This window comes from Sminthopsis crassicaudata, chromosome 6 (genome assembly GCF_048593235.1).
Source record: "Sminthopsis crassicaudata isolate SCR6 chromosome 6, ASM4859323v1, whole genome shotgun sequence".
Lineage (NCBI taxonomy): Eukaryota > Metazoa > Chordata > Mammalia > Dasyuromorphia > Dasyuridae > Sminthopsis > Sminthopsis crassicaudata.
The window spans coordinates 183,158,928-183,183,368 of record NC_133622.1 but is presented as its reverse complement, the minus strand read 5'-3'; the positions used below and the strand labels follow the sequence as shown (position 1 = coordinate 183,183,368).

General features: G+C 34.4%; 1 protein-coding gene across 5 annotated transcripts in view; it reads right to left on the bottom strand.

Annotated features, from left to right (window-relative positions):
- The window catches only part of SORCS2 (sortilin related VPS10 domain containing receptor 2), a 1,204,963-nt gene that overhangs the window by 158,741 nt on the left and 1,021,781 nt on the right, over positions 1-24,441 (bottom strand). For all 5 annotated transcript variants that reach the window (XR_012483510.1, XM_074275474.1, XM_074275475.1 and 2 more), the window contains exons 8-9: positions 19,309-19,398; positions 6,699-6,878 (exon numbers count right to left, since the gene is read on the bottom strand). Coding sequence is in view for 4 of the 5 variants with exons in the window: in XM_074275474.1 (XP_074131575.1) it covers positions 6,699-6,878; positions 19,309-19,398 (270 nt within the window). In the remaining variant the exon portion in view is untranslated. The remainder of the gene's footprint in view (positions 1-6,698; positions 6,879-19,308; positions 19,399-24,441) is intronic.

Sequence of the window (24,441 nt, the reverse complement as noted above, 5' to 3'; positions counted from 1 at the left end):
TGACTCTTATGTGGGATGGAACTCCAATATCTGACAGGAAACTGTCAAGAGCTGAGATTCAAAACCAGTTAGAATAAAACACAAAAGGAATCAAAATATAGGAACTGTTGCAGAGCTAAAAAACTCCATTTTTTATAATTTTGCTCCTTTTATTTAGGCTCCATATATACCCAATACAGTCCAGTTGTGACACCTATTGTTACCGTAGAGGAGTGGAATTCTTTATACCCACCTATTGGCACTAATGGGCTGTAGATACCCATCTTCAAGCTTTAAAACCCAACTCAAAGCACAGCTCCTACAGGAAGCCTTCCTGATCATTCAAGATAGTGTGCCTTTCCCTTTTGATCTCACATAGCAGTTTTTTCTTCCTGTTTTTGAGGCCCTCATCATGTATACCACTTGTAACGCTGCTATCTGATATCCACTTATGTGCCATTAATTCTCATCACTTGATCAAACTTTGGAGCAGGGACCATATAGATATTTTCTTTCTTTTTTCCCTAGCATCATGCATAGTGAGCTACATAGAATTATGATGATGATGATGATGATGATGATGATGATGATGATGATGATGATGATGATAGCTGCTATGTGCCAAGCAAAATGAATTTTTATATTGTACAAAATGATTTTACAAATATAATCTCATTTAATCTTCACCAAAAAAAACTTGGAAGGTAAATGTTGTTATTATCTACATTTTACAATTGTAAGAACTGTGACACACAGATGTTAAATGACCTGCCTGGGACACATGACTAGTAAGTGTCTGAGGCTGTATTTCAAATCATGTTTTCCTGTCTCCAGGTCCAGCATTTTATCCACTGCAGCACCTGGACTTCTAGTAGATGCTTCACTATTTTTGCTGCTTCCAGAAATTTTCCTCATCTGGTTCCTTTTTTAATCTGTCCTCCCAAATTAACTCTGGTAGAATATCATGACTAGTAGTACCATGACTAGTTTTTTCCTAGAATGTTCCACAGTTTGCACTTTGTACTTCCCTTAAGAATCATGATTAGAGTAAACCCGAGTAGAAATGGGGATGGAATCATTCCTCTTTCTAACAACGTTTATTACCCAAGGCATTGTGGAAACTTCTCAGAAAGTCTCCCATAAGTCTAGGAATGCAGGCTGTCTGACTCCAAATTTAGTGATTTAGACATATTCCCACAAAATAGGAATTACCCTGACAGTGAATATCTCAGACAAAGAAAAACACCATTAAAAATGTAGCCATCAGTTTGAAAGAAATGATCATAATTTGGAGTGTCTGACTTTGTTCCACTTGTCATCCCTGACAAATGATGAGCCAGCAGTGTCAGATGGGAGCTGGGGGACCACTCCTGTTGCTTTAGCAAAGCATTTGGTTTCTGGAGGAACCCTCTGGAGAGGTGCCATCTTTGCAGGCTACTGAACCTTGAATTAGAAACCTGCTTCTATTGCCTTCAAAAGAGACATCACTGTGTTAGGAAGCAGAAGGGAACTGTCATGGTGGAAGTGGCTCCAAACTTAGTGAAGAGCAGTTGACACATGGGAATATCAGCTCTTTATGTTTCTTTATGATACCTTTTAAAGTGTCAGTATTCCTTGCATAGAGACTTTCTTGTTTTTAGCATAATATACCCAGGATCTGATCAGAACTAAGTGAATATCTTCAGCAAATAATAATCATTGTGAAAATAATTATCCTGAGTAAATATTGGTTCAGTTTTCCTGCTTGACCATTGCCATGGTGGAATATAAACATTTTTGGTCACTTTTTCTGTAATCTTAGGGATTTGTAATTCTTTAAGGCAGTTGCAGCCTTTTTTGTATCACATTTTATAGTTACAAACAATTGCACTCCCCCAAATCCCAAATGATAGGTGTCAGTGTGTTGTGAAGATGTGCTAAGGAGGAGTAATTCAGGTGGACTACTTGGCCAAGGCTAGGCCTGGAGGAGCATCATGGTACTGGGCAGGGTCTGTGATACTGACTGAATACTCTCCTTGTTTTCAAGGTAAGGGTATGAGTGGAAAAGATATTTCTATTTTTCTAGTTTTTCAGTGGTGTTATGAGATAATGATCTAAGGATCTAGTTGACTAGGTTGACGACCTCTAAGAGAATGACCATTGATAATCAATGGCCATCCTTCAAGGATGAGTCAGCTTTCCAATGACTTTATAGCATTTCATGAAAATCAGTGAGATGAATCCTGATGGATATACACCTCATCTACTGTCATATCTCATTCTTGCTACATTATTAGCCCACCTTCTGTTCTGATCTGACATTGTCTGGATTCTTGTTCACAAATCATCATCTGTAACATATCAGGATCTATTTACATCTGCTATATATTTTAAATGTTTTTCTTTGGATCTCTGCGTTTTGAGTTCCTTTGTGATTTTGTGCTCTGGGGAGCAACTGAGTGGCACAATGGATACAGGTCTAGCATTGGAGTTTGGAAGACTCAGATCTTCCAAAAATCCAGCTGTCCAAGCTACTTTTGTTTTCAGTAAACATTACCCCAAGAAAGGTCAAAGATAGAAGGAAAGCTCCCATATAAGCAAAAAACAAAATATTTACAGAAATATTTTTATGGTAGCAAGCTCTAGAAATAAAATAGGTGGTTATTGATTGGGATATATCTGAACAAATTGAGATGTATGAATGTGGAATGAGTTATTACTGAGCCTTGAGAAATGATGACAATGAAGGATTGGAGGAAGCCTGGATAGGATTATATAATCTGAAACAGAGTAAAGTGAAAAGAACAAGAATAGTAATTTACACAATGACCATAGTAAAATTAAGGAAAATAATACCACAATTAATAATGTTACTTAATTGTGATTTGAGTAAATTACTATTGAAAAAGGCAATATCTTCTCAATGAGTCCATCATAAGAATCACAGGATTGTGTGTTTAGAATCGGAAGGGAATTTCGAGACTCCCTCTCCAGTCCAACCCCCTCAATTCACAGATAAGGAAACACAGGCTCAGGGATATTGAGTGAATTCTCCAAAGTCCCACAAGGAGTGACAGTGGGTTGCAACACTTGAACTCAGGCCCTCTGATTCCAAAGTGTGTTTCTTTCACTAAGGCTTACCATGTCCCACTCAGATGATTTGTTTTGCTTAATTTTAACTATTTGTTTGGAGGGATCATTCCCTTTGGAGATAATCATTGTGTAGTTTAGTTCAGTCATTTTTCCAACTCTCTGTGATCCCATTTGGAGTTTTCTTGGCAGAGACACTGGAGCATTTGTCATTTCCTCCTCCAGCTTATTTTGCAGACAAAAAATTGAAGCAAATAGGGTTAAGTGGCTTGCCCAGGATCACACAGCTAGTAAGTAAATGAAGCCAGATTTCAATTCAGTAAGATGACTCTTTCTGACTCCAGACCTGGTACTCTACCCACTGTTCCACTTAGCTGTCCTTGGGTGATTGTGGCACTGTACAAAAAGGAACCTCAACAAAACACTTATTTTTAAAATGAGAAATGCCATATGTGACTTAAAAATCCTTGGGGGAATGGGAACAGACAAGGGAATAATTTTTAGATTATGGGGGTACAATTTCTAAACCTTGTCTAAGGACCATAAATATGTCACACCAGTTGTGAATGTCTTCAACATAAACAAATTGTTATATTCATTAGTTTCTGAGGAAAAGCAGTTATGGTTGAAATATCTGAGAGACTGAACATAAATGTGTGAATGTGTTCTACAGAGAGTAAATGAGGTGATACCAACCGCTTACTGAGCCGCTTATATTACTAAGGAAATGTCATGGAACCAGAAGATTTAGAGTTGAAAAGGCTTTGAGATCTTGTCCTTTTTTATTTACACATGACAAAAATGAGTCCAAGGGAGAAATGAAATGCTTGATAAAGAGTAAGAGAATTTGTATTTGAATTCAGGTCTTTTGGCTTAAATAATAGTGATGTGTTCTTTTGAATTGTGCACAATTTACTTAATGCAAGGGATTAAAATCATAACAGGTCAGTGTTGTGGATAGATAGCCTACAGTTTTTCTACTGTTTCAAGTCTAAAGTAGACTTGATTGTAAAGAATAATTTAGGATAGAGGTTCTTAACTAGGGATTTGTGAATTTGGCATTTAAAATATATTGATTGGGCTCAGACAATTGTGCGACCATAGGTAAGTCATTTAACCCCAATTGCCTCAGCAAAAAAAGTAAAAAAAATATATTAACTGTATTTCAGTAAAATTGGCTTTCTTTGTAATCTTGTATGTTTCATTTTATGCATTTGAAAACTGCATTTGAAGAAGAGTAGAAATGTAATCTCCTTGAGTACAGAAATTGTCTTTTTCTTCTTATTTGTCCACCACTTAACACAGTGTATGGTACACAGTAGATGTTTGATAAATATATACTGAACTGAATAGGAAAGAAGTCTGTAAGCCTTGAGGCAACTAGGTGGTGTAGTAGAGTTCAGGCTCTAGAGTCAGGATTTCCAAATCTGACCTCAGTAGCTATGTGGCCTTGGGTAAGTCACTTCACCTTGTTTGCCTCAGTTTTCTCATATGTAAAATGATTTAGAGAAGGAAATATCTTCAATAAAAAAATCTAAAAAGGGGTCATGAAGAATCAGACATAACTGAAAAAGACAATCACCAGATTGTCAAAGTGGTCCATGATACAAAAATGGTTAAGAACTCTTGAGGAGCAAAGTTAATATAGACCTGGGAAATGTTATCGCATAACTGGCAGTGAAGGTTAGACACAGAGAGTTCATGGTGTTAAGAAACCACTTATGTAAATTAAAGATAACTCTGAGGTCCCACTTCACACCTCTCAGATTGACTAAAATGACAGGAAAAAGATAATGAATATTGGAGGGGATATGGGAAAACTGAGACATTGATACATTGTTGGGGGAGTTGTGAACTGATCCAACTATTCTGGAGAGCAGTTTGGAACTATGCTCAAAAAGTTATCAAAATGTGTATACCCTTTGATTCAGGAGTATCACTATTAGGTGTCTATCACAAAGAGATCATAAAAGAGGTTAAAGGACATACATGTGCAAAAATGTTTGTAGTAGTCCTTTTTGTAATGGAAAGGAATTGTAAATGAAATGGATGCCCCTCAGTTGAGAATATGAATGTAATAAAATAATTATTGTTCTATAAGACATGGTTAAAAGGCTGAATTCAGAAAATCCTGGGAAGTCTTATATGAACCGATGCTAAGTGAAGTGAGCAGAGCCAAGAGAACATTGAACCAAGTATAACAAGAAGATTATGTGATGATCAAGTGTGATGGACTTGACTCAATGAGATCATTCAAGGCAATTCCAATTGATGTAATGGAAAGTACCATCCACATTCAGAGAGAGAACTATGGAGATTGAATGTGGATCAAAACGTCACCTTTTCACCTTTTTTGTTTGTTTTTTGTTTCTTGTGGTTTTTCCCTTTTGATCTGGTTTTGTTTGCTCCTCACAATCAATATGGAAATGTGTTTAGAAGAGCTGCACATGTATAATCTATATCACACTGCTTGCTATCTAGGGGAAGGAGGAGAGGGAAGGAGAGGGAAAAAATATGGAACACTGAATTTTGTGCAGGTGGATGTTTAGAACTATTTTTGCATGTATTTGGGGAAAATGTCATTAAAACATTAAAAAAATTAATAACAAGCTCAGGAACAGAATAGCCTTTCAGGCAGGTCTAATTTTCAGGTACAATCCACATCTGTTTCTATGTCAGTTAATCCTGCACATCTGGGCTGGGGGGGAAAACCCCCACAAGCATGCTATTCCAAAGAAATTAACAAAGGATTAGGTTTCTCATCTCAAATCATGAAACCTTAATCTATAATGGCATAAATGCAACTTTTTATATTGGTGCCATAGAAAAGTATAATGTTTTCTCATAATGAAAATACATCGATAACCATCATAATGAAATAAATTTAATTCATGACCCCTTCTTCTCCCTGTTGTTTTCCTGGCTCCATGTCTTTCCACTTTAGTGTAGACTTTACAGAAGAGCCAAAATGACCTTTTAAATGCACAGGTTTTGGCCCTGTCATTTCCTTTCTGAAAATGCTTTGGTGATTCGCTACGGTTCTTCAGATAAAATAGAAATTCCTTATGCTTGTATTCAAGACCTTCCATAATCTTATTCCAACTTACTTTTCCATTTTCACTTCTATCCTTTCCACATTGCAGTTAAATTGGAGTATTAGTTATTCTCCAGTTTTATCTCACTTTCTCAAGTCTGTGCATTTGTTCAGGCCATCACCCAATTCATAGAATGCCTTTCTTCCTTATATCTGACTATTCATCTTTTTTTTTTTTTTTTTTTTTTTTTTTCATTCAAGGATCAGGTTCCACTTTCTTCTGAAGCCTTCCTTGCTCAGATTAGTAGAAAATGCTATCTCCCTCTTGACATTTCTCAAGGATACTTTGCCTTTTGCCCTATCCTTTTCTGATTGGTACACATTCTAAATACCCTTAATATATTGGAAGGTCCTTGAGGGCATAAACTGTGTCATTTTTCTTCTTTGCTGTTTAATGTAACAAGCACAATATCATGAAATATTAATCTAGTACTTAAAGGAATCTTATAGCCATCTTTATATTTGATAAAACTCAGATTCATCGAGGTTGTGATTAGCCCAAGATGACACAGGTTCTAGAAAGAAAACACAGACATTAACAATTGTATGGTAGTACCTCTAGGATATCGATCAGAACATTCTCTTCTGGTTGCTTCGTGCTCCTTACATTCTCAAGCACAATTGAATAGTATACACCCTGTGGGTCTGATTGGTAAAGGTTGTACGTGTCTGTTTGGTACCATTCTTGGACAGCCACAAATACTTCATTTTCATCAGTGCTGATAATCTGCAAGTCCTGCCAGAAAAGAAATGGAAATCAAGTTGATATATTTCAGATGCATGCTTTTATTTATTTATTAAGGATTTTTAACCCACCTACTTCCAAAAAAGCTTGCAAATGGCCTGTAAAATCCAACACAATATTAAACAGGACAATATAAACAGAACAAATCTAATTAAAAGGAGCAGGGAAGTAGATGTTACCAGGCACCTGGGTTGAGTTAGCTACTACAGCTGAGCATGGAATTTAGCCCAGAGCTTTCTGGCAGCTGAGGCAAAAAAGGAAACACGTTGAATTAGGTAGTTCTTATTGTCTGATTAAAGAAAGGAAACACATTCATCTGGAGAGACAATTCTGTTTTCATTAGTCAATCTTCAGAAAATATTTTACAAATGCTTAAAATGTGTAACCACTGAGTTACATCTTTGGGATAGATGCAGGGACAATAAAATATATTTCCTACCCTCAAGTTGCTTACCATTTTGAACTATGGAGGAGAAAAAAGGTAGCATCAGAATCTGAAAGATGTGCATTCAAGTTTTTTACTTCTGAAGACTACTATGCATCCCTGAGTAAGTCATTTAACCTCAGTGCTTAAGCAATTCTGTTTGTAAGTCACAGTGAAAATTCTAATCTGCATTAGTAGTGAACGATTTTTTCCCCTAGGAAAATCTCATACCAGTAAAATTACAAGTTTGGTTTAAAAAATCCATATGCACAGATAAGTAGGATGTCAATTAAAATTTGCTGTGTTCAAAGAGCTAGAAGCTTGATTCTTTTGGCCCTGGGGATTCAATGCATTAAGAGCCAGAAGGGACTTTGGAGACTCACTGTATAGGGAGTCCTATTATAGAAAGTTATGCTGACTCAGTGAGCTATTCTTCAATGTTCTGCTTGCAAATAAGAAATGGAGGAAGCTCTGATGGGCTAGGTACCTAAGATGTTTATACCGGTTATACATCAGGCATAAGCAATTTGGGAGAAATGAGATGTAATGCTCTACTCCCTTTTAATCTCTTGGAAACATCTGGATTGTCTTTATCTCATTATGAAAGTTACCAATAAAAACTGGCTATTTTTTGATGATTCTCTTATTGATCTCTAGTGATTATCCCACCAATTCATTGCTATCTTGATACATTTTAATAAACTATTTTAATTCTCTTTGTCTTGAATTTTGATTCATTAATCAGGATGAAAACCTGAACAAAGAATTTTTCTTTTAAAAATGTCCTGCAATATATGAAGAGATAGATCCAGAGAGATTGTTATATGGTAATGGTCACATAGAGAGTAAGTAGAGCTGGGATTCAAATCCAGGAAAATTGTTCTTCCTAACTCTCAATCCAATTTTCTTCCCACTACAACACTCTTTATTGAAGGATATTATGGAAGAGGAATCATATGGGCAGGACCTTAGGGTTTCAACAGGAAGAATGAGGAAAGAATTTTCCAGGTAAAGGGAATAGTGTTATGTAATGAATTCAAGGAAGAGTTTGTGGCAAGCAGACTTATAATAGAGGGCCCAGGTAAAGCAGCTAGGTGGTACCATAGTTCACAGAGTACAGGTGTGGAGTCAGGAAGACAACTTTTCCTGAGTTCAAGTCCAATCTCAGACACTTACAAGCTGCATGACCCTGGGCAAGGCACCTATCCCTGTCTGCTTCAGTTTCTCCATCAGTAAAATAAGCTGGAGAAGGAAATGGCAAACCACTCAGTAGCTTTGCCAAGAAAACCCCAAATGAAGTCACAAAGTGTGAGTCAACACTGGATAACATTGGATAAAGCAGAAGTCAATGCCTATTATTTTCATAAATGAGGCAGAAAAAGTTTTGTAAATGGAAGATTGATGTTTTTTTTTATTTGTTTGTTTTTTAAGCATTGGCTATTTATAAAAGCCAAGAATGTTAAGATAACATCTTAAATTTCTGAAGGCATCTGTATAGGAGGCTGGAATGATTCAGCTCCCAGAGTCAATGATGTCTAATAGTCTAATTTAGGGCAAGTCTTCAATGGAGAAGACCTAGAAGAACATAAGAAAATCCTTCCACTAGCCACTGTAGCTTATTTCATAGGAGAGTGACATAGTCAGATCTCTGCTTTAGGACAATCATTTCAGCAACTGTGTGGAGAATGAATTGGAGTGGAGAGAGTGTTGAGGCAAAGAAAACAATTCAGAGGTTATTCAAAAGTCTGATGAGGACCCAACCTTGGATGATATTGGAGTGAGTGGAAAAAAAAGGGGATGTATGAGAAACTTGCAGAGGCAGAACTTACAAGACTTGGGAAAGGTTTTGGCTTTCAATTATGTATGACTTGATGGCCAGAAACAATTACTGAAAGGGAATATTGCAACTCCAGTGAGCTCAACGACCTCAGAATTGGAAAGTCTGGGACTGAGTTTCAACTTTGTAGTTTACTATTAATGACATACAAATGGTAGGGCCTTGGAAAAGACACTTCACTTTTCTACATCTTATTTTTATCATCTGAAATAATGGAGATATCTTTTAATGGTTGTAGTGAAGAAAATACTGTGTATCCATATGATAGATGATGAGAAAGACAATGTCGATGATGAAGATGATGAAGAGGATGATAACTTGGTGTTCTTGCACATTTTTCTTCTTTCCAAGACATGTTAGGAGAGTTTTATTTTGTTTGGAGCTTTTTCTGTTTCACTAGTTGCTGGTAATCTTTGACATGCTGCAGTATTCTGTCAGTTATTGTGCCTGTTTCTGCCTTGCAAAAATACAAATTTTCTCTCTTTTCTTTTAAAAAAATGTCTTAATAGATTAACTTTAGGCTCGGCTGAGTAAGTAAATTAAAAGCTAACGACTTCATTTAAGGGGGATATAATTGGCATAGCTTAGGAAATGAGTAGCCGTGCTATTTCAGAATATGTTTGTTTCAGGATTATGGCTCCTTCAAGAATCAGACAGTGGAACAATAATTCTGGGATGGACATTTATTTAAGACATGACAGAGAACCTCCTCATGACAAGAAGCAAAATAGAGGAATGATGGATAGGGGTTGTGGGGAAAAGCTGGTTCAGAACAGAGAGTTGTGGATTAGGGCAAATGGGGTGATGATAAAAGAATGAGATGGAAAAGCTGAATTATTCTATTAGTATATTTGTTTTGTCCATTTTCTCTTAAGTAGAGAATAATCTTTGGTCAGGGAAAGACAGAGCAAAAATGGTTAGCAAGTAAGTGAAATCTTAGACAAGGAAGTAATATTCTAATATTCACTGCAAATGATAGGCCAAATTTAAAAAGATGGAATTTGAAATAGAGCAGTTCTACTGATGTCTTTTGATAGAAACTAGTGATTTCTGGATATATCTATTCTCACCACACTCAAGAATTGTAACAAAGAAACACAGTTAAGCTAAAACAGCTAATAACACTGACTGCACTAAAAAGTGCATACAAACATTTTAATCTGAGAGTCTACTCCCTCCCTGTCAAAGAAAAAGAGGAAACTGAGTGATAAATAGTGATAATTAATTAATAATAAAGATCAATAATGATGTCAAGAACTATAGTTGGGATCAAAAATTAAACTTCCGGAGAACAAGATGTGAGAAACTCTCATAAGAACATTTTTCAAAAATGATGTTTAGGCAATAGTTTATATGAAAAGATTTGGAGGTTTTAGTGAGATGGGTCAGTGGTGTGCTGTCAAAACAAAAGAACCCTTCAAAAACATTATCTTAGGCTGCATGATTAGAGACATGTTATCTAGCACTAGGGAAGCAATAATCATGCCATATACTGTGATATGCCAAATCTGGAGTAATTTACATAGTTCTTGACTGAAACTTAAAGAAATAAAGGAGGAAAGAAAGAAAGAGGGAAGGAAGGAAGGAAGGAAGGAAGGAAGGAAGGAAGGAAGGAAGGAAGGAAGGAAGGAAGGAAGGAAGGAAGGGAAAAAAAAGAAGGGGGGAGGGAGGAAGGAAGGGTTGAGGGTTGTTTGTTTTCAAAAAGAACCAAATTATATCATGGGGTAATATCTTACACTTCCATGTGACTTGTATTTAAGTGAAGCACAGTTGTGCAAACTCATGAGCTTTGATTTTTCTTCATCGAACATTAGTGGCAGAATCAAAGTCAAGACAACTGGTGCTGACTTGGGATGCAGTGGATGACCTTGGCATCTTCATTGTATGACCAAGCTCTAAGCATTTTACAATTCCTGCTTCATTCATCTCCATGGTCATTGGAACATCCATCCTTCCTGCCAGAGGAAATCTTCACATGCTTAAGGAAGACAATCCCTCCCCCAATTCACTACAGGTTTGATATCCCTGGCCTACATTTAACCTGAGTTAGCCTGTCTGTTGTGGCTGCTGTGTATAATATAGCTTCATAGAGCCACAGATGAGAGTTAGGTGAAAAGGTGGGCGCCAAAGGTGAAAAGCAGCTCTGATAAACCTTTACCCTAGAGAAGCTACTTCTCCCTGAACACCCCATAATGAAGAAAGAAAAGACTAGGGAAGATGGAATGTAAAAATAGACTGAAGGAGTTTGGGAAAGTAAGATGATGTGGGGTGATGGTGGTGGGGACATGGAACATAGTGATAATATTTAAGTATTTGAGGAATTGTCAAATAGATGAGCATTAGACTTAAGCAGAAGTAAACATTTTCAATTTGCAACTTGAAGTTGCAGAGACAGATAGACACTTGTTTTTCTGTGATACTTATTAATAATAAGAAATAGCCACACAATTGCACAATAGGTCCCTTGACATCCCTAGGGTGTAGGTCATGTGAAATATTACCTCCATTTTACAGAAAAGAAAACAAAAGTTTCCAATAAGTTCAATGTTTTTGCAGAGTTTATACAGTAAATTCCCAGCCGTGCTTGGGTTAAAACAAAAATTGAGCATTCTGCCTGTTAAATACTTATTTTTATGAAGATAGTCCATTTAGAATATTTTTAGGCTGAAGCAAACAAAAGATTTCTCAAATTCTGTTTTCACTGGTTACTGAAATGAAACATATACCACTCATTTAATGTACAGTTTTAAAATAGGAGTAGATTATTTTGGGTAACCTTCTCCAGTTGGTGAATTTATAGATTGACTGATAAAATCATAAGATTATGCGATTAAATGAGTAGAGACTTTATAGCTAGAAGAGACTTTAGGAGACATCTAGTCTAAAGCTTCTCATTTTTTAAGCTGAAGAAAGAGAAACTCAGCAAGTTAATATGACCTGTCACTCAGGTAGATGAAAGTGTCTGAATAAAGATCCATAGCTCCAGTTGTGAGAAAAATACTGTAGCATCTACTAGATATTACCTCCTCTTGCCCACCTAGCAATCTGCAAGGTAAATCATAGTACTAAACTTGGATCTAAAATTTAATCCTACAGATACAGCAGGGCAAGATATGTCAGGACTATAGTTTATATATTGAACTGAAATAATGTATGTTAATGATGTGACACTGGAATTAATGGAGTCAATGTGAAGGAAAAAGGTTCCTTTAAAAAAAAAAAAAAAGACAATTGGGGTTAAGACACTTGCCTGGAGTCATACAACTAGTAAGTATCTGAGACGAAATCTAAACTCAGGTCTTTCTGTCTCTAGTTGGTGCTCTATCCCTTGTACTTAACTTGATGTCCTGAAGGAATAGGATCCTAATGCTGAGAGATGGGGACATGCTTTGTCTTAGACAGATCATCTTCAGAATATCATGTTCAGTTCTAAGCCCTATATTTTAGAAGGAATATTGATGGATGAATAAAAAATACTAAGAGAAAAGGGACTAAGATAGTGAAGAACTTTGGAAACATGCCATAGAAAGATCAGCTGAGAGAGTTAGAGGATTAAACGGAGTAATAGCATAGTTGAAGAGCTCCTTGTACAGAAAAAGCAGATTTTTTTCTCCTTAGCCCTGGAGGGTAAGACTAGAAGCAGTGAGCAGAAGCTGGAGAGAGGAAAGTTTCAGTCTGATGTCAAGAAAATCTGCTAATAATGAAAGCTGTCCAGAAAGGAGATAGGCTGGCTTAGTTGTGTGTAATGCTTGGGGGAAGCGAGAGTTCAAGCAAATTCTCTGTCACTTGGGGTCTTCAAATGGAGATACAATAGTCACTTTTCAAGGACATCACAGACTCATTCTTCAGCTCACCTCAGTGCCAGGTTTCTCTCAGCTCAAAGATTCTATGATAAAGCCCCAAATTGATGCTGGGGATAACTGCATTAAATATTCATATTGTTCTGAGAACTGCTCTTGGCTTTGTTAGAGATTATCTGTTTCTTATTCATCCAATTTTGTCCTCCTATGAAGGGTTAGCCAATATATAATGCTTGCCATAAAGCAATTTTGTAACTGAGAAATTTAATTTTACAATCTACCTTTTGGCTTTTTTGAATGGTGAAATGGGAACTTTTTAAAGGCTTACTTTTAATAATGGGGAAAATGCCTGAATCTCTGTATTTTTCCCCTGTCAGACTGTCTCACCTGCTTGTCTCAGGACTTTGTATTGTGGAATACAAAGTTTAGAGATGGGTTTCCCTTTATGCATACTTTTATTAACTTGTGACAACAATTGGCCCCATGGGAAGGATCACTGTCACTTTCTGTGAGTTCCTGAAGTAGTATATCATTGTGACGCTTGGCTGGTTATGATCCAAAGCTCTCTTTGAAAAATGCAAGTTTAGAAACTCACCTCAAAGTCTGGAGACTGAGAATCAAATTTGTGGCTCCCCAAAATTCACTGTGCTACTTTGAAAAATGCCACATGCCCTATCATGCCTTTTTCAGTTTTCACAAAGATTAAAATTAATTTTAAATTAATTAAGCTGTTTAATCTTGTTTTCAAGACCTTCTATAAGCTGGCACACAACCGCATCCAAGATCAGTTCTTTTTTATCTTCAGAAAACACCATCAGACAGGAAGGTGACATTTAAAGTTAATTCTAGCCTTTGGATTTTATATATCTATAATTTTGCCCTCCAATCCAATAAGACTGGTCCCTTTGCTGTACCTAAAACACCTGCCAATCTCAGGAGTTTGGCCCTGAAATAGAGCGGAAAACACACTGGATTCTTTTTGGAAGAACTGGGCTCAATTTTAGCTTTGCCATTTAATATATATGTGAACTTGGGCAAATTATTTTATATTTCTGAGCCTCAGGTTCTAGATCTTTAAAATGGTGGTAATCCCCATCTTCTTGATCTTCTAAGTTATGATAAGGATAACTTTGGAAAATGAATATAAAACATTTTGTAAACTTATAAGGTGCTATCCCAATTTTGGCCATTATTGATGCTTTTCCCCCATAGTTATCAAACTAATATGTACCCCAGATTGGAAATACTGTCTTTTGACTATTTCTTATTCAATTTCTATATTAATTTAAAATATTTTTATTTTTCCTAGATACATTTAAAATATTTTTAAAATTTGTTTTTAAATTTTTGAGTTTCAGATTCTCTTCCTTATCCTATAGAATAAAGGATAATGGGGACTGCCCCATTGAGAAATCACACCTACATTCATTTTGCATAAGACTTTGTGCTACAAATTTTTCTCTCTCCTTCCCTCATCTCTTTCCTCTTCAAGACAGAAAGCAATCTGACAAAGGTTAAATACGTGCAATCTTTTTAAACATATTTCCATATTTATTATGTTGTACAAGAAACATCAGACCAAAAGGGAAAAAACAATGAGAAAGAAAACAAACAAAAACATGAAAATACCATGCTTTGAAGATCCACATTCAGTCTTCATAGTTTCCTCTCTGGATGCGGATGGCATTTTCCATCCCAAGACTACTATAATTTTCAATTCTTATTTAATTTCTGCCTGTTCTTCAAGGTATAGTCCAAGGCCAATTTTTTTTTTTCTGGAGCCTTCCCTGCATTTACTTCTCACTCCTTTTATCTCCTATAATATTACTAAAAACTATTAATTTCCTATCTAATCATTTACTATATTCTACTGTTATTTTCATTCTTATTATGCTTAGAAAATGTCAAAACTAGAAAGGACATTAGCAATTATCTTCCAAAGATGAGATATACAAAGAAGGAGACTGTGATGGTGAGAGAAGTGACTTTTTCCAAAATCACATGTCTAAATACTTAATGGAAGAACTGAGAATAGAGACCAGGTCTTAATTATACTCCTTCTTTATCTTCTTATAAATATTCCAAGTTTCTCAAGGGTAGGAATAACTTCTTCCTTCTGTCTTCTAGAGTAAAAGGTTATTACTTAATTATATATATATATATATATATATATATATATATATAAAATTCATTGAGAAGTAGAATTGAAACAGTTGGTTATTGGTTTTTTGGTGGTTTTGTAAATTTCTGATAATCTCTGAGTCCTACCATCAAGTTGTGTTTTTCTCTATGAAAGATCTGCTCTTGCACATTTTCCTCATTTCCTTAATGGAAGTAAGGGTAGATTAGAAAAAGGTGCTAGCTCAACAGTGAAAAGGCTTAGGCTCAGATCTCATTAATGTCCTTTTCTAGCTATGTGACCATAGGCAAGTCACATTCCATCTCTAAGCCTCAGTTTCCTGCTCTGTCAAATGAAGATAATATATTACTTATGTGGAGGCAGTTAGGTGGTTCAGTGAATACATCATTGGGCCTTAGAGTAGAGAAGACTTGAATTCAAAGCCAGCCTTAGACATTCACTAGCTGTATGACTCTGGGCAAGTTACTTAAACTGTTTATCTTAATCCATTGGAAGGAAATGGCAAACCATTGTGATATCCTTCCCAGAAAATCTCATGGACATTATGATCCATGGGGTCACACTCAGACATGACTGAAAAAAAATATAATACTTATGTCGCAGGATTTTTGAAGATCAAATGAGCTAAGTACCCTGCAAACTATGAAGAAGTAGAATGCAACTGAAAAATTGTTTCTTTTTTTGTAGCCAAATAATGTATTGAAATCAATGCATTTTCTGTTATTTTAAAATAGAATTAGTAAGAAAAAATGACTGTCTCTAACAGAAAATTATATTGACAGTATTTGTGGAGAATCATGTAGGTATATAATAGCACTGAATAGAACCCCAAAATATCTATTTTGATCTCCATGTGATATATAGAAATATATATACACATATTATAAGCAATATATATTATATTATTTATAACATTACACATATCATATATAAGGTAATATAACATGTATATATATTATAAGTAATATATAGTCAAAAGTCTAATAAAATAATACTCTACATAAACCAAATCTATACATATTAGAAACTGAAAAAAAAAAAACCCTCAGAAGCAGTAATTTCTCTCTCCCCTTTCCCCATTCCTTCTTGCAAAGTACTCAAACAGAAGCATAGTATAAAGATTTTAGGTTTAAAGAACCTAGTTTCCAATTTTGGCTCAGTTATGCTGTAGTTATGGAAAGGATACTTATAAAACAACCACAGCTCAAAAGCACTCACCACTACTCTGTTGTAAATAAGAACTCAGATTTTAACAGTATTTCCATGATTACCCAACACTTTCCTCACAATAATCCTCTGAGGTAGGCAATGCAAATATCTATTTTCATTCTACACAAGAGGACATTGAAGCTAAGGGAGGTAAGATTATTATCCTGCAGCTACTTAGCTACTAAGTATACAAAGTCAGTATTTGAATCCCAGATTTCTAATAAAATAATTAAAAAATATTTTTGTAGCATCACATCTTTTCTTTCCTGGACAAAATGTGACTGAAATTATTCCAGATAATCTATTCATAATGTCCATTTGTGACTCACAGTGGTTTTCATTCCCTTGAGTATAAGATTAATAATACTATATTTTTAACTACATAAGTATATATATTATTATTTTATAGTATTAAATACTCTTAATATTATTTCACTTAATGTCTCTTTCAAAGACTGAATCAATGATACTGAATGGAGTTTTCAATGAGAAATATGTGTTAAGGAAAGAAAAATAATATACAACTTTCTCCAAAGATAGATATTGAACCATGAATACTAGATTAAGATAAATGAATAATAGTCAAAGAAATAAAACCAAACAATAGAGAATAATTTCATTAAAGTGCTTATGAAATTATTTTGACAGTACTGTATGGGAAATAGTTGGTATTTATTCTCCCCTCCCCCAAGTTGATAGCATCACAGAAATCAAAGGGCAAAAACAATAGGCAATGTGGTATTATGTTAATCAAGTGAAAAGAATTATTAACATGTTATTTCATCATAAAGTGTAAAGTTTTCTTTAATTGAATTGAATTGGAAAGGGCAAGATATTGGAAAGGCTGTATGAACATGGCTCATGGATCTGGTAGCCTTATTTAAAACTTGAACTGACCAGAAGTGTCCAGGAAGAGACAGATAACATTAAAAATAATTTCAGTCAGGATTATATTAGATTTTGCTTGAGTAACAAGAAAGGAAAGAATTGAAAAAGGAAATAATAATAAAATAATTTACAAAGTTAAAATGAGGATCTATAGAATTCATTCTCACTCAGCTGATTCAAAAAAACCAGAGTTGCAATACTTTTCTCATGGAAGGTGGCAATGTAGATATTAATGAGAAATAATTTAAAAAGCTAACTTATTCAAAGGCAGGAAAGTGAAATAGTGTTGATATTGAATATGAATGCAATAAGTATCATAGAATCTAATAATGGAAGGATTAATTAACTTTAGTTAATTGAATTCTATTTAGATTTAAACAGAAAGATAATAGTTTCTTACTTCAGTTTACCCTTTTGAGATTTAGGCAAATTTAACAGTTAAACCAGAACAAGACTAAAGTTCTGAAAAGAATATTAAGAAAAAAAAAACTATATATGACCAGCAAATGATGATTACAATCAAGACTTGGTTGTTGCTTTTCTAAACAGTATGATAGAGCTTCTCAATTACAACAGAAAGCTAATTAAAGAGTTCTTTAAAATAATTGTTCACTGTCACACAAACCATGGACTAGTAAATCTTACTAATTTAGAAAAGTTTCAGGTGTAGAGATCAGTCCCATGCACATTATGTAGAAAACTAGCCTAGCCAATGTCAGGAAGGTTTGTCACAAGAAAGTTCCTTACTCATGTATGAATTTTTGGCCCCAGAAGATCATAAAAAAGTCTGCTTAGGTGTGCAGTAGCTCTAATACATATCATTTGAGGGTACTATCTACAAATAATAAAATGATGGCACTTCTAAATGAAATCTTTTGAGGGTACTATCTACAAATAATAAAATGATGGCATTTCTAAATGAAATCTTTTGAGGGTACTATCTACAAATAATAAAATGATGGCACTTCTGAATGAAATACTGCCAATATTATTTACTGAGATGGGGAGATCATTGCTTGGACAAGACTATAAAACAAGATACAGGAACTCATGTACAAGTCTTCCACCTTTTCTACTAAAATATTGGTTCTGGAATAAAAGGAACTAAGTTTAGGGGAGAAAACAACTGGATACTTTATTAGACTGAAAGCTGAGTGAGTCAACAATGTGACACGACAGCCAAATTAAGAAAAAAAAGAAAAAAAACTACTAATGTGACTAAAGCTTGAATTAATAGAGGTGTATTGCATGGAATGAAAGAAGTTATAACTTATCTCCTTAACTCTTGTTATGTAGTAGTTTTCAACCTTAAGAGAACTTTCAAACTGATAGAATAAAAAAAAAACTGCAGTTAAATTTTAAAATTAAAATGTGATAATTTTGTATTTTAGCATGTTTTTGAAGTTCCTAAATATCCTATCCTCCATTGTAGAGAAAGCTTTGTTCTCTAAACTTTTTTCTCCCCCAATGTCTAGCACATGACAACATTCAGTAAACATTTAATCAATGTTTGTTGAATTGGAAAATGACAAAAACTTAATTATAGTTGGAAAATCACTATAAAATGAGAATCATGGAATCTTAGAGACGAAAGGGATCTCATCAGTTGGCTTTTACCTCACGTAAGCTGCATCTTTTTTATTAAATAATGTATACAAGAGATCATTCTATTTCAATACCAGGGAACTCATTGGTTTGCTAAATGATCTATTTTGTAATTCAACCAATTTAACTATTAGGAAGTTCTTGCCTAAAATGAACCTTTCTCTAACTCCCCTATCCCAACTATCCCTCCACACTTCCATTGGTGGACAAAAAAGTTTACTGCTGCTTCCTGTCTCAATTTCCTAATGATATCATCTTCAAAGCAGTTGTTAATGACAAGTTTACTTCTTCCATCTTGGCAAAGGAGCTTCAAAGCTCCTTATGCTCCCCAAAAGAAATGTCACAAAAGGAAAAAAAAACATCATGTGTACTTAAGACCTTTTAATATAAAAAATTTTTTTTTAATTTAAAAAAAAAGACCTTTTCATATACAATGGCCCTAGAAGGTATCATTACCCATAAGGCAATATGCCAACCAGCCAGAACATTAGGAGGAATGAGAACTGCATGATATTTACCTTGGGAAGGGCATATTTTGGTAGCTTCATCAATACAAATTCATTGCGTCGATAAGATACGTAATATTTAGTCCGATTTGCTGTTGTCGCCTAGTAGAAAGAACAGGCATATGTTAAGTTTGTTTACTCAATCCAGACAAATTTATGGGGGGAAAAGCCAAGACATAGTACAGATATTCAGTTAGGTACTCCAAACTAGATAAATTATATTTCCAGGATGTTTCTAATTTTTAAAATGACATGTAACAATATAATAATAAAAGGGCTTGTATCCCAAAGGTTAAATGAAGACGGAGGGAAATCATGTATAATAGTTAAGATATGACAATTAATAATAACTATAATAGTAGTTAACATTTAGATAGAGTTGTATGGTAACAATATGTCAGATATTTTTGAGCCTCAAAACAATGTTCTAGATAAATAAGGTAAACTTTATAACCTTTTATGACAGCAGAAGGAACAGGCTTCCAGAAGTAAGATAACTTGACTAAAATGACTTCAATAATTCCATCTTTGAAAGATCTGTAATTTTGTTAGAGTGAGTCTTCTTAACTGTTGAAAATTATCTATGCCTTAGTAGAAGACCTGCTGGGGATACTTTGGCTACATGATAAATCACCCTGTGGCTAAATTGATAATGGGCTTCTCCTAATGACCTGCCATAGTCTTCAGAAAGCAGTCATTATTTTTAATGCTGGGTGTATACTTAATGGATTTTTTTTTTTTTATAATTTTATGGAATCTGCTAGAGTTCATGGTTTAGTGGCATGGCTTTTAAGAATGACATGTTGGTGGAAACTTTTGTGGCAACCCCCAAACATATAGCTAGTAAATAGATAAGCCTGGGATAAATACCATCATAAACTTTGAGAGTTGGGAAAAAATGTTAGGAGTTATGCAGTCCCTTTTATATGCATGAAATGCATCACCAGAAGCACAGAAGAAAAAGGTTCAACCTGCCTCTGTTTCATGACTTCCATGGAAGAGAATTTTAGAACTTTTGGAGAGCTTTAATGGTTAGAATTTTTTTCCCATTACATTTACTCTAAATTTCGTTGCATTACAATTTCTACACATTGTTCCTGATTCTCCTCTCTGGGGATCGACAAGATGAGTATAATCTTTTCTCTTTATGACAACTCCTCATATACTTGAAGACAACTCTTGAGTCCCCTGACACTTCTCATCTTCAGGCTAAGCATCTACAATTCTTTCAATTAATTCTTACATTATATAGACTCAATGTCTTTTACCCTTTCTAATTTTCTTCATCTGCACACTCTCTAAGTCATACTTTTTAAACTATGGCATCTAGAACTGAACAAAAAGTTCCTAAGGGAAAACATAATGGGAATATCCCCTATCTTTTTTAGAAGTCAATTTTCTTAATATAGCACAAAATAATAATAACGCTGCCCATCTTTCATCTTATTAAGTCCCAGAGCTCTAGCCTGTCAATACCTTTTAGTATCTTAAATAATTTATTTTCCTTTAGGTTAACTAATCATCCTAGCACAATGTCATATGCCATTTGATATATGTGTTAAATACCACAAAACTAATTCACATCCTTGAAGAATTCCACTAGAGACTTCCTAACATGATGGAATCAAACCATTAACAATTATTCTTTGAGTCTGGTTACTCAATATGCTTTGAATTCATCTAATTGAATATTATTGTATAATTGTATATTGTTCCATATCATCCACAAGAAAATTTTGAGATAATAATCTAGTTAAACTATATTCATGGTATTTTCTTAAATCTATTCATTTAAGTAATCTTGTCATGAAAGGAAATGAATCTAGTCTGGCAGGACCTGTTCTTGATGAAATCATACTGGTTACTGGCCACTTCCAAACCATATCACAGCCATTTCTTTAATGATCCACTCTAGGATTATAACTCCACTGGCTTCTATTCTTGTTCTCTCTATGTTTTTGGAAAATCAGGATATTTTCATTTCTCTCACCTGTTGATATCCCTTCCATTTTCTATGATCTTTCAAATATTACTGACAGTGACTCAGTAATCACTGAAACCCCATCACTGACATCATGCTCCTATGCCATAATTTCAAATTTTCTTATGGTTTATAATATATTTCAAATACATAATCACTTCTATTTCTTTTATATTTTATTCAAATATTTCCTCTTCATGATCCCCATGAAACCTCCTGGATCTCTTAACACATTTTTCTTAATATATAATCCTCTCCCTTCCCTCACCCACCTTATTTCTTTTGAATAATGTATATCTATCTAGATCTATTGACCAACCTTGGATTTCTTTCTATTATTTTAGTAATACTTTGAGGTCTAATTTGCCTGCTTGAGATGGGCCTCCTTGCTACTTAAATGTTAGTTGTTTCTTAAAAGACATTTGGATTTTATGAATGACTCCTTTTTTATGGATTTTGTCTCCTATTAAGTTCTGGGTACCTGAGTTGTTATTCTTCTGTTTCTTAGGGCATAAAAGCATACACACATGCATGTACACACATGCACACACTTTCTGTGAGCATGTTCAAAAATCACAATCCATTAATCACCAAAATGTTGGAATAGTTTTTGGATGGCTGATTAGGATAGTTTAGAGACTGATTGGTAGAATGATGAAAAAAATCTTTACTTGGAGCAAGAAAACCAAGGTCACATGTTATTTACTGCTTATAAGGAATTGGACATAAAAATAAATCAATTATTTGATCATGGATTATTGATAAACAGTTCAGAGAGGAACCATTTTGTAATGTTCTGATCATCTCTCAGTTATAATCCTTCTCTGGGAGGAGGATTCTTTTCTCTGTAAATTTTTTCCTCTGTGTGCAGGTTTCTTGGGAGGCTTCTGGAGCTTCCAGCCAGCCTCTTCCTCTTCCTCTTCCTCTTCCTCTTCCTCTTCCTCTTCCTCTTCCTCTTCCTCTTCCTCTTCCTCTTCCTCTTCTTCTTCTTCTTCTTCTTCTTCTTCTTCTTCTTCTTCTTCTTCTTCTTCTTCTTCTTCTTCTTCTTCTTCTTCTTCTTCTTCTTCTTCTTCTTCTTCTTCTTCTTCTTCTTCTTCTTCTTCTTCTTCTTCTTCTTCTTCTTCTTCTTCTTCTTCTTCTTCTTCTTCTTCTTCTTCCTGAATCCTGGCTCTGAATCTCCTCCAGCTCTTGTCCTTCCAGAATGTTCCTCCAGGCCCAGTGCTGTCTTCTTTTATCCTCCCAGAGAATGGGCTAGTGAGAACTCCCAGCCGCTTGTGGGAACTCCTACAGCCAATGAATTTGCTTCTTTAAAGGTGTAAACTCCTTTAAATGTGTAAACTCCTTTTCAGAAGTCTAAAGGTGTAAACTCCTAAAGGTGTGAACTCTGAGCTAGAGAATTATTTAGACAACCTGAGTTATCACATTGTAATCCTAACAACATTTAGGATTTCGATTGATTATATGAATAAAATTAAATTTATTAATATCAGAAGTGTTGATGGAGAAAAAACTATTTTATTTTATTTCTATGTTTTTTCAAGACATTGAAAAAGAGCATTTAATGTTGCCTAATTTAATGAAGGAGAAAAGCAAAAAGACACATTGATTAGATCAGGGGTTCTTGATGATTTTTGCCATATGAACTACTTCTCAGAGCAATACTTTAAAAAATATAAAATAAAATTCAAAGGATTGTAAAGGAAATCAAAATGATCAAATCTTTCTGTTTACCAACTACTTATTTACCTATCTATCTATACACAAATCCAATAGTTAATGAATCTACTAGATTAAGGACTTTTGGATTAGATAAATATTCAAAAGGTTATCCAAGGATAAATATATAGAAAGTTAGACCTGGAAGGAATATTAGAACATAGGATGTTAGAGCTAGGAGAAAAAGTTGATAGCACATTAGAAATTGTCACAATTGGAAATTACTGAGGACATAGAATAGAATGGCAGAGATAGAAGGCTGTGCCATATAGGATAGGAACTGGAAAGGACACTAGAACCAAGAATGTTGTCTATAAAGGAATTTAGAGATGATCTATTGCAACCTTTTAACTTTGGAGACATAGAGACCTTGAACTGTTGAATTGTGAAATATCTTGCCAAATGTCCCTGAGATAGCAGGGACTAAATTATAGGTCTCCAGATTCTTAGGCCAATTGATTTTACAATTGAGCTATGTTTCCTTTTAAAGGGATGATTGCTAAAAAATAAAATAAAATAAAATAAACACTTCTTGTTGAAAGATGCAAATTTGACCTTTGTCTGTTGAAATAGAGATGAAGTGTGACAGAAGATCTACCTGCCTGAATATTTAATACACATTGAAAAATGTAACATTTGAACTGCTTTAAGTCACTTTTTCATTACAAAACCTTTTTTCCCCACTGAATAATAAATGGGAAGCCTTTAGGATTCTGATTTATTAACTGACAGATAAGAGGAAAACTAGACAGTTGTTATTTTTATTTATTTCACTTTAAAATATCAGCTTGATTTGTCATATCAAGCTGTCAAAAATACTGCCTTTCAAGGGAAATCACTTTCTCTAGTCTAAATGCTTAAAGAAAATTCATTTATTTTTTCTCCTAAATAGAAGCAGCATAGCTAAAGAGAAAGTATCCATGAGCTGAAGACAGAGTACTAAGTTCTAACTGCTACTTAATGGTTATGTGACCTTTCTGTTGCTACAGTATAAATTTCCTCTCAGGACATGTTTCCTAATAAGAATTACAACTGTAACAAACATGAATAGAATGCTTTGAGGCTAGTTAAACAATTCATATCCCTTATCTCATTTGAACCTTATATTGACTTAATCTGGAAACTAAGGCACAAAAGATTATTATTGTTAATCAGGTAAATAATAATTTAATAAATTTATTTTAAATTAATAATACAGTAATTAGTAATTAAATTAATTTAATAAAGATTATTATTATCAATTATCCCCATGCATATTCAATGCCAAAAGTGTGATATGAATCAAGGCCTCGTAAGTCAAAATGTGACACTTTCAAATAAATTATTGTCTATGAAGGAAGAGATTTGTGTCTCATAAAGCACCATAAAGTGGATTCATAGCCTTATTATTATTCTATTAATAGGGAAGGACACCCAGATGTATGTATGTATGTATATATTTATGTATT